Source organism: Rhyacophila brunnea, unplaced genomic scaffold, assembly GCF_057557595.1.
Source record: "Rhyacophila brunnea isolate RB1 unplaced genomic scaffold, BYU_Rbru_1.0 scaffold_4, whole genome shotgun sequence".
Classification (NCBI taxonomy): Eukaryota; Metazoa; Arthropoda; class Insecta; order Trichoptera; family Rhyacophilidae; genus Rhyacophila; species Rhyacophila brunnea.
In genome coordinates this window covers 28,927,518-28,938,970 of record NW_028233068.1, presented here as the reverse complement: position 1 = coordinate 28,938,970, position 11,453 = coordinate 28,927,518, and the positions used below count along the sequence as shown (strand labels likewise).

Here is an 11,453-nt window from a genome sequence, read left to right as displayed (position 1 = left end):
ATAATAACATTAGGAGAGTAAAATGTTTACAATATATTGCTAAGACACATGAGGAATTGAACATTCATCAGATATATCAGATATTATTAAAATTGTAATAAATTAGAAAAAAAATATACAAAACAAAGCCGAAAATGATAGTACATATTATATGAACGCAAAATACTTCCCATTTGGGAATAATTCCTTACGATTATAAAAAGGTGTAAAAGCTATGTATAAGACATACACCGAATAAATTCAAATATGTTATACGTAATGGTAAATTAAAGAAGTACGATTGAAATAAACAATATAACATTACAAATACAAGCAATAATGATATTTTATAACAAGATGTTTCAATTGTCGCTATATTCTGTTTATTCTTTCTTATAGATTAATTCAAATATGAAAAAGATCTTACATATCGAAATGAAAATTCAACATCTAATGTAAGAAATCATAATATGTACTTATTCCTTGCTTATTGTACGCAGATAAAAAATATCCTAGTACAGCTGTCATAATTTCCACAGATTGAGAAATGTACATAAAACGGTATTGCCAAAATTGCCATTCACATTCGGGAAAAATACAATCACAAGAAAGAATATAACATAAATGCTAATTAAAATATTTTGTTAAAATAAATGTCCATTAGGAAGATTTTAAAATTCTAGACGAGGGTTTGATGCATAAATAATTAATAGTTGAAATTAGAAGAGGCGAGCACGTCTCTTCATCTCATTGCGTCTCCATTGAGGCATGCGGTAAAATTCCACACGCCCGCATTGAAGAATCGCTTCAAACTCTGCGTCAGAAAGGTGGCGCTGGAAACGTGGCAAAGGGTGGATTAAGCAAACAATTATTATAGGCATACAATTTAAACCTGGAACCCCAATACAACTAAATTGATAGAACTTTATAATTTTTAAAAGCGTTTTAGAGATTTTGACTTTATGCACAAAAATATGACATTTTTTTATAGATTGGGCTAAAAACTACAAATGTCAGCAACTACCTAAGGACATGGAAAGTATACTTACCCTATTTTAAAGGTCATTAGATTGAAATGGTTGCCGAAATACTTTTTTAAATAATTGCTAGGGTAAATAAGAACGATTCAGTAATTTTCTAAGAGAAACAAAACGTTTATTTTTACGTTTGGTGTGACAACTGAAATAGCTATACTAAACTATAATAACTAATTATTGCAAGTTAGTATTATTATATTTAAAAAATAAATTACCATTTTTACTTATAAGTGGAGTATATGGGCCTCTATGTAGTGGAGGTTATATTAGAACATTTTTATGAGGAATAGTTGTTGTCCATTCGTCTAACCTATTAGGTCCTTGCACTGGATCAAATACACATTGAAAAAACAATATGAATTCGAACCCGCACTCTGTATTTATATGAAGATGGGTACTCTACCAACTAGGCAAATGTGTTTACTGTTAATTATTGATATAAATATTGACATGTATTTATTGAGTGAAGGGTACCTCTAGATTGAGACGGTCCACGTCGTGCGGCAGCCTGTAGTTAGTGATGAGCAGTAGGTGGTAGGGGTAGATCTTGGCAGGCTCGTGCACCAAGTGCGAATGCGCCATGTTGGGCAGCGACCTCCGCACGCCCCCCGATGCTGCCCCTGTCCGGTAAGACGAACCCGTGTGGATTCCCCCCACCGGTCCCGCCCTCAGCACACCCACAAACGTCGACGACACCGGCATCTCAGCCGCGGTCTGCAAAACACACTCCACTCAACTCTTGTACATATGGATATCCGACTTACTCAAATGATCTATTTGCGTCTCTCAGAAACAGTTCAGTATCCATTCCGTCTGGAGATCATGTTATTTTAGATTTATGCTCAATATCAATGTTGTAAAGTTGATAAAAAGGTGTAGAAGGTATTGGATAATTTTTATGATTTATCAAGAAAATGATCGCTTCGATCGGATAGGTTGCCAATATCAGTGCACATATAGAAAATGTTGACATTAAATTCAAACTAAGATGTATAAATAGATGACACTTTCTTTAATCAGACAAAATCATTTCTATCTTATAGTTGTAAAAAGTAATGATACGGAAGTATCATAATAATAAAATGCCTAGTAAAGAAAATTAAAACTAGATTGATATTAAAACAGAGATCGATGAAACTTGACAGCAATTAATTGATTTTAACAAATGGAATTGATATTGAACATTCAAATCTCGATAAAATAATACGCAGATACGATACGTATTTGCGTATTCAACTGTATTAATTTGCATAATTACTATGTAATCAAATAAGAAGCATTTAAAATAATATGCATTACATATTATTAGTAGGTAACATAAAATAAAGTTTTTACATTCAAATGAACTTTGATTTAATAATTATTAAGCGTGAGTATTAAAACACAGTTTCTTAACAGTCTTTTTCAATAGAGAATTTCGTTCATGATAAAATGACACCTCGTATACCACATGCCATAAATTAAACAGTAGATGAAAACAATTCTATGATCACTATGAATGTATCAAACTCAGTAAATTTCTGTATTTCATTGTTAATATTAAACATATTTTTTAATAGAGCAATACCTAAAAATACAAACATCACCTGTAAAAATTGTATGGTATACGAGGTATAAGCATTTTTCTTCATTAGCTCTTCTTGGTACCAGTATATAAAATGCTAAGGTCCAATATTGTTTCCTCCAAAATGTTGATAACTATCTACCTACCGAACATAAAAATGGGAATGAAATGATTCAGCACTGCAGAGTTGATACCATATAACTGAACAAGGTCCTCTGTGCACCAATAATAATAAAATACATGAAAAAATTCATATAGGTATGTATGACTTGAACAGGTACATAGACAATAAAAAGTATCTACCTAAAATAAAGTGTGATTTAGGGTATTACAAACACTTGACGATGGTGTACTTTCTTATATTGCACTGAACTATATCACTATTACGAAAGATATTTCAACGAACTTTTGTTTGGCACAATATCGTCGGTAATTTTTTACAAACACGTATCTCAAAAAACACAACTTTTCAGGGGAGGCAAATAACAACTTTATTCTCTCAGTTTTTAATTCAAAAAAAAATTTTCTTCTATGAAATATCCATTTAGAATAGTTACACATATTTTCATGAAAAAATGTTGTTTTCAATCTATCGCACTATACTTTCGACCGATCAGTCATATTGTCGGAGATACGAGAATGCGTTGCAACTTTACTTTGCTTTAATTGCTTAAATCTATTATGTTATAAAGTATGTTTTGAGATACGTGTTAGTGGAATATATACATATTCAAATTCTGAATTCATTGCATCAAAGAACTCAAAACTGACAAAAATTGAGATGTGTTTGTAGAAAATTAGCGACGATATGTTACACAGAGCTTCTACATAATGACCAAAAATGATCAATAAAATTGCACAATAATTGACATTGATTGTTTGATTGGTATATTGAAGGTTTGCACAATACATTGTGTCAATCAAAAACTCATTGAAATACTTTGCGGAACATTGACAAAATATGTGAAAGCACAACCCATTGTCTAACAACCATAAACCTCACTTTATTGCAGGTAGATAATTTATAACATACATACTTGCTTACTAGTTCATTCAAACTGTAATGTAAGTATATGATTTTTTTTGCACATTTCATTCATCTGTTTGGCATACAGGAGGCGTCCAGTTAGCGGAGCCTAATAATTGTCCTAGATACCAAAACACCTTTTACGTTGCATCTCAGGTGTTTAAATATAGCTAACCTCTTCTATGCCGCAATTAGTTAATTGGTAGTAATTAACGTAATGATTGGTATAATTACGGCGAGTAAGTTCGCTTTCGACAGTTAACCGTTTAACAACCGATAAACAATCATAAGAAAAATAAAATGTTAAAAATAAAACAGGAAATACCTACCTGAGTGTTTTTTTCTTTAAATATATTTTATTGGTAGTTACGTACATGTACACATTATCAAAGACATGAGTATATTAACCAAGTTTTTACGTGCAAGTACTCTCTCCTATAAGTTTCAACAGGGAATAACCAAATGGGTATTAATGATTGTCTTATATAATTTTTAACAAAAGGATTTACTTAACATAAATACAAATAAGAGAACCAGGATTGTGTGGGATATTTTTTATTTGAATGTGAAGTAAAAACAATATTTAGAGGTCACCGTTGACCAGATTGGAAGGTAGATAAATACAAAATATACAATAACTAAATGGCTTCAAAGGATAATGTTAATAATTAGTTCACCACAGATTTCTACTCCTATCCACAGTTTGATGTTTAGTTCAAATCATACAAAATTGAGTGCCAGTTAATGAGTCCATTGTGCATAACAATACAATAATAATAAGGTATGGATTTTTTAAATAAATATAGGGGCATTGGTTAGTACATAACAAACTACAGGTTTTGTCAGTTTAGTGAGTTATTGTGGGGTGGCTACGACTAAAGACGGTGAAGGCAAAAAGTTTGACTGTTTCACATATTACATACACAAAAGATGTAAAATTGATTGTCTTACCATGGCGCTTCGGTCCACATCCGTGATGGATCCGCCGGAAACTGTTCAGCCGCGGCAATAAGGAACAAGCAGAAGCAATTTCATAAATATATTTATTTATTTACATTTATTATATATAATATCACGTTGGGTAATAAATAAAATAATTTGTAGCGTAAATGAAATAGATTTCATTGTAACGTTATTGTTCAATGTATTTTGGCATCAAACATTTACTTTTCTGTATGATTCTAAAGTAAAATCGGTGAGCTATTTTCAATATCTAATCTATTTTCTTTTTGACTAGAAAAAGGAGTATTCGGAAATGGTTTTTAATTTCTGAATAAGCAATATTATAAAAAGAAACTGCAATTTAATCTGATATTTACTTCAATAATGCAATAAATACAATTGATAAATATAATAAATTTAAAGAGTTTTTGCAGTTAATAATTCACCGTTACATATAATCTGATAATCAATGATTTTTTTTATGTACAATTATTTTACAAAATTTAAATTTGAAGCATGATAATGTGCGCATGATTATTGTATTTGCAAAATTTTCTATGGTGAGGCTTGTGGATATATGTAGCTATAAATGTCAATTTTTGACACCTTTATTGAGTAATAATAGTGAATTATACCTCCATTATACTATAAATATACGGAATTTAAGGACCAGAGGCCAAAAGCGACAGCGAAAAAAAAAGTAGTATATACTGCTAATCTAATTCGTAAAAAATATCATTAAATGTACTGGTCTATAAATACTGTATATTTTTTTTTGAATATTTGTATTGTTAATGTTATATGAAAAAAAAATATGTACAAGTAATATTATATAATATCTAATTTAAAAATGTATTTTGGTTTAGTCAAATTTCAAAATATCATTTAAAGATAGTGAAGAAAAATGTTAATTATTAAAGCAATTAGAAGGTTAAAAATGTGATAATTATTATAAAAAGCGAAAAATCCACTAAACACACATAGAAGGAGAAATTTTATGGAAGACGATAATTATCTGTTAATAAAAAGCATAAAGGAGTATCTTATTATAAATCAACGTCACCTCCAATTAAATATAATATGTAAAAAATATAATTATATTATTCATTTGTTTACATGAAACACATTTGCCATAATGATTTTATCGCCGCGTCTTCTATTTTTAAGAATTACCGAAATCAAAGTTCCTGACCCGAGTCAAAGGTGAAAGTTGTGAAATATATTATTTTTATTTATGGAAGAAGTTATTTTCTCATATTTTTTTTATATAATTACACCAGTGTCGCTTGAAGTCAAATTAACTAGAATAGGTCTGATTAAATACTTAGAAAGATCCTGAAAAAGTAGTTAGTATAAAATATACAATCATTATTATTCACACAAAATTAGAAAAGAATAATATCACTCGAAGGTGACTCCGAGTAAGGAAAACATTATGTTTGACCTTGAGTTGAAAACATAATTTGAATAATTTAACATTAAAATCATGTTCGGCTGGGTTAATTGTATTTTCAAAAATCAACATCATAAAAATAACTGATATAATTTATACCTACCATGCAGTGATCAGCAAACTATTGAGCAAACTGTTGATCCGTATGATATAGAAAAAAAATTGAGTTTGACGTTATTAATTTTTATTCAAAATTGAGCCAATTACTAAATCAGTCATGTATTATATTGAAAATAATACAATAAAAAGTACTATTAGTAATTAATTTTGCCTATGAGACAACAGATATAGAAATAATCTTAATACAAGGTTACATTAAAATATTGTTATTTTTAATATAAATTAATTAAATTTTGGCGCAATGTAGAAAAAAGACAAATAGCCAATATTAAGAAATATCAGTGGCGAAGGGTGGAGGTAGGCTGTTAAGATCCGCCATAAACAGTGCACATTAAACTTTTTCAGACATACATATTTGTTTTCATTGAAATAAGACTACAATTTACAGATAGTGTTGGTTAGTTTTTAAAATTCAATTAAACCCTGAGAAACCCAGCCATAATAGATAATAGTCAAAAAATACATGTCTATCTATAAAATATCTAAAATTATGCAATTAAATCATACATAACTTTGAATATTCTATAAATAGAATGATATTTTTTATTTATTATAGTTTGGTTTAGGCAGGGTTTAATGAATTAAAAAAATTAACCAACAATATGTGTAATATGTATTTTTAATCCAACAAAAACAAATAACTATGAATGAAAAAGTGTGTACAATTTTGTCGTTTTGCCCAAATTAGACCAAAACTATTAAGTTTTCGTTTAGGCATGGTTTAATTGATTTTTAAAAACCAACTAACACCATCTGTAAATTGTAGTCTTAGTTCAATAAAAACAAATACATATGACTAAAAAAGTTTAGTGTGCACTATTTATAGGGAATCTTAACAGCCTACCTCCACCCTTCGCCACTGAGAAATATATTGATGAAAATATTATCAAACCTGTTTGGATCTACTTTTGTGTGCGTGTTCCCATGTTTTAAAACATGAGATTTATTAAGAATGAATATCGATCCAGACTAACACAAACAAAGACTCCTCCAAGCCAAACAGCCCCGCACCACACTCGTTCTTAATCAAGCGTATCACGAGACCCTACGTTTGGTTGGATGAAAAGCATCAGCAGTTTTTTAGGCCTGGTAACATCTCAGGAGCAGATACCTAAGACTGAGGTTGCCACGCTAGCAAGTGAGCTTTGACTGAGTTTACTGAGTTAATAAAAAGTGCCATGACAGAGAAAGGAAGAGAATTAACATGAGAGAAAATGACTAGCAGATGACAATTTGGATAACTGTTTAAGGGTGGCTTTTACCAAATTTATTACCCACCTGATTTAGAAAAGTTCTAAATTGGCTGTTTTGTTATTGAAGTCCAATATTTTTTTAATGTAAAATCGGCATTTTTTTAAATTAAAGGCCATTGATCTCAAAACTATTTTTTTTAAAAGTACCTATCCTCTTTTCTCAAAAGTTTGCCGACCACCATACATACTATGGGTAGATGAAATATTATATGAAATTTCTAGTTAAATATTATAATGTAAATGTGAAAATGAAATGGGAGAAATAAATGTGTGACTATGAAAACTTGATTAGTATGACATACTCACAGAATAATATGAAAACACCAAAACATAGACAATTATCAAATGAATCAAAGGAATATCTATAGTGAGACCTCTATATTGTAGCCAACGTCAACACAGCCATGCCTTAAAACCCCCACCACTCTATGCCCCGCTTTCTACAAACCCCCCTGTCCATTAAACATATATTTACATCTTGCCCCATCACTACTTTTCCGGACAATCACTATATATAAAATGCTCTGACATGTCGGCTACAATATAGATGAAGTCACACTATATCATTGTATTAATATTAACAACTTTCAATATACAAAAAAAATTACATATTAAGTACGTATGTAACAGGTTAGGTTTTTATTTGGATGTTGGTAGGGGGTGTAATATGTATTTGACAATTGACACACAAAAGCTTTAAGTTGTCGAGAGTGTATGACTTTTTAAGTGACTAATAGAATATTGTTTTATTATTAAATTTACCATCATAGGCAATGGAAAAGTTGTAATTAGAAATGTAATAAATAGAAGAACGAAGTTTATAATGTCATGTTAATATTCCGCAGGTACGATTCCTATCACCATGTTATTGTTTTACAAACTATGATGATACAATTAGATATTGAAGCTAACTAATGATGTAAACTAATTGTGAAATAGGTGTTATGTACTGAGAGATCTAAAGTAAATTAAATTAATAATGATATAAAATTCATTCAGTGAAATCAAAATTTATTTACACAATACATCCTACGAGCTATGGTAGCCATTTTTTTTTACTTTGTTGTACATACAGTTTACAGGAGGAGGTGCTAATAGGGTTTATGATTGGCGTTGGGGAGAAATTAATTTGAAGAAAAACTTACTGTCAGACTTCCCGCTACTGAATTCCGTGCTGTGAGTTTTATCACCGAGTCCGCTAAATGAAAAATCGCCCTATAATAAAATAAGACAATTAAAATTAAAAATGCTTATTTAATGAAGCGATTTAAAATAAAATAAAAGGAACATGTACTAAATCATTTAATTTTCTGTGGAGCATAGTAAAATTAACCAAAATCCAGTATGAGAGAAACTATGACACTGTGTCACATCCTTTTGTTTTTCTATCATCGACTTAAATCAACTGCTATATTATGCAATAATATAGCTACAAATAATTTACAATATATTTAAATTAACTTTCAGTTTGGGTGAATTAAGTAATTAATCGTAAATCAAATAAAACTGACTGCGACAATCTATGAAATTGAAAATATGCTAGAAAAACAGTCACTGGGTTACAGGTAGGGATGTCATATTGTAATTTTTTTTGACATCCTGAGTTTTAGTATTAAATTGATTCAAGTCATTTATTGTGCATCGTCGGAGTTCACAATATTAGAGAATTTTATTTATAAGATAAAATACAGTCAAGGATAGTTTTTAATCTAGTTTTTAAAAATATTTCCTGAAAACAAGTTGCGCTAATTGACTGCTTTAATTAGTTTACAACACAATGTTATTATATTAAAATAATTTCGCTTATTAATTTGAGTGCCTGAGATTCTTGCATCAACCTTTATAATGTTGCAAATTAATCAAATGATAAATCATACAAGAAATTTTAAAAATAATATTTATCTTGAAGTAGATAGTTTCCAATAAAATGTTGTTGTATGTTTATCACAGTTAAATAAACTAAGGTTATGTGGGGTTTGTAAGCACTTAGTAATCATATTAAGCAGGATAAGTCAATCCATCATGCTTAGTGTAATAACCATATTATTGTTTCCCTTCGATTATGACGTTCCAATGGTTACCCCTTTGATTGGGACATAAGACAATACCATTCTGTATCAATTTTCTCAATGTCATAATAAAAATACCTATCATTATCGATAAGATTTCAAGGAAATGACTAGTTACATGATACATACATAATCAGCAATAGAAAAGAATGTATTCTTAACCACTCGAAAGATTATCTTCCCTCTCACAATAATTACTAATCAAGTATTGGCTGCTATATATAATAAGAGCATGCATTAACTCTGAAACAATGTAGGTATGTAGTTCTTTTGATTTTTTTATAAAAGTATAGACAGATATAGGTTTACCTATGAGTTCTGATAATTTTAATTAAACTATTTCAATAAATAATATTCTTAGAACATACAAAGAAGTGAGTTCTCAAGTGTTAATTAATTATTTGTATAACCTATAAATTTATTAAAACTAATATGTGTTATAAGATAATATACAGTAAGGGTCTGTCAATTGATTTTGAAAAGTAGTATCAAGACTATTTCTTTTATTATACTACTAAAACTTTTTTTAAACTTACAAAATATTCTGTACAAAATAAAGACAAAAAAAAACAGAAACAAGAAAACTGAAGCGTCAAAATTTCAATATGTACAATTGATATAATTGTTATTAGGTGGAACTTACAGCTGTGCTCGAGGAAAACGTATGCGATCTCGCTCCCAAACCATATCCAGGCTTTGGGACTTGTCTCAATGATGAAACCACTGCGGAATATATCAAAAACAGACCAAGTCCAAATGTAAAATTCATTTATAAAAACAAGTGCGGCCAAACTCTCTCGGGTACGCAATTTTGAATTTGGAAAACGGTCCTAACCTAATTGAAAAGACGTTACCTAACCTCGAACGATTGGACCTAACCTCCCTTGACGTTATGTTTAAATTGCACTATTTATCGCCGGTTTTATTTCTTTGCATCCTGTAAGAAATAATAATGTTAGCAAACTTTGAAATGTATTTCAAATATTCACGATAATATCACATTTTCAAACATTACGTTTCAATATTTGAAAAAACTTTTTCAAAGTTTATTGGAGCAATAACAAATGGTCAGTTTTATTATTTAAAACAAATAAATAAAAAAAACCTTGCATTTGTAAAAAGAACGTAGGAAAAACCATGCACATAAAGAAATGTTAATGATAATTTATTCGATTTCTCATTGTTCATAGTATGTCTAGTGAAATTTGTAATACATTGTTAATCTTGTTATGTATTAGAAACCAATATTGAATGAGATGATTTCTTTTAAATACATTTGACTTTTAATATTATATTGAAAAGATATGAAAAAGAAAATGTTTCATTAATACAGTTTTCTGATTAAAGAGCCACAAAATGGGTGGTGCATTGTTCAATGTTTTAAAATAATTTAAAATGCGTTAAATAAGAAAACAACCTTACAGACGGAAGAAAACTGATTTTGAATGAGACCGAATAAACGAGCATGGGCACATCTCGATTGTAATGGGAGAAGCGTAAAAGCGCTGAGGGTTATGTACTCACGTTGCATCCGTTGGTTCTATTAGTGGCGGTGGCGGGCAGAGTGGAAGACTTGAGCGAGTAACCGGGCCGCGGCGCCGCGTGCATCACTACCACAAACACAACAAAACACAACAACATAACGACGGAACAAAAAAACAAAAACAAACCAAAAGAAAACGATAATACTCTTCCACCGATTTTGCCTCATCACAATTTTAAAATTGCAATAAAATAACTTTATGTCAAACTAGGTTATACACAATGAGGCACGCATCCAAAAAGAGAGGAAGTGTTTAGTTTAGTTTCCCCCCAAAATAGTAGTAACAGTCACGGTGGTAGAAATTCAACAGTTTTCAATCTGATATATTATTGTAAATCACATTTTATTAGAAATGAAAATATAAATAATATTAAATTCTACAGGTTTCCTACCTGTAGAATTTAATATTATTTATATTTTCATTTCTTGTAAAATGGAATTCTATCAAGTAAATGCTAACTCAATT

At 29.8% G+C, this 11,453-nt stretch overlaps 1 protein-coding gene across 12 annotated transcripts in view; it reads right to left on the bottom strand.

Moving 5' to 3' along the window:
* Nucleotides 1-328: 328 nt before the first annotated feature.
* The window catches only part of Unc-115a (actin binding LIM protein Uncoordinated 115a), a 211,453-nt gene continuing 200,328 nt past the window's right edge, over nucleotides 329-11,453 (bottom strand). For 7 of the 12 annotated variants that reach the window (XM_085954512.1, XM_085954505.1, XM_085954504.1 and 4 more), the window contains 5 exons: nucleotides 10,969-11,054; nucleotides 8,521-8,590; nucleotides 4,559-4,599; nucleotides 1,491-1,730; nucleotides 570-812 (listed from right to left, as the gene is read on the bottom strand). In XM_085954512.1, the coding sequence (XP_085810638.1) occupies nucleotides 699-812; nucleotides 1,491-1,730; nucleotides 4,559-4,599; nucleotides 8,521-8,590; nucleotides 10,969-11,054 (551 nt within the window). In that variant the 3' untranslated portion in view covers nucleotides 570-698. Of the gene's footprint in view, nucleotides 813-1,490; nucleotides 1,731-4,558; nucleotides 4,600-8,520; nucleotides 8,591-10,087; nucleotides 10,168-10,968; nucleotides 11,055-11,453 lie in introns of those variants that run through there. The other 5 variants (XM_085954508.1, XM_085954511.1, XR_015071520.1 and 2 more) reach the window with 4 other exon arrangements.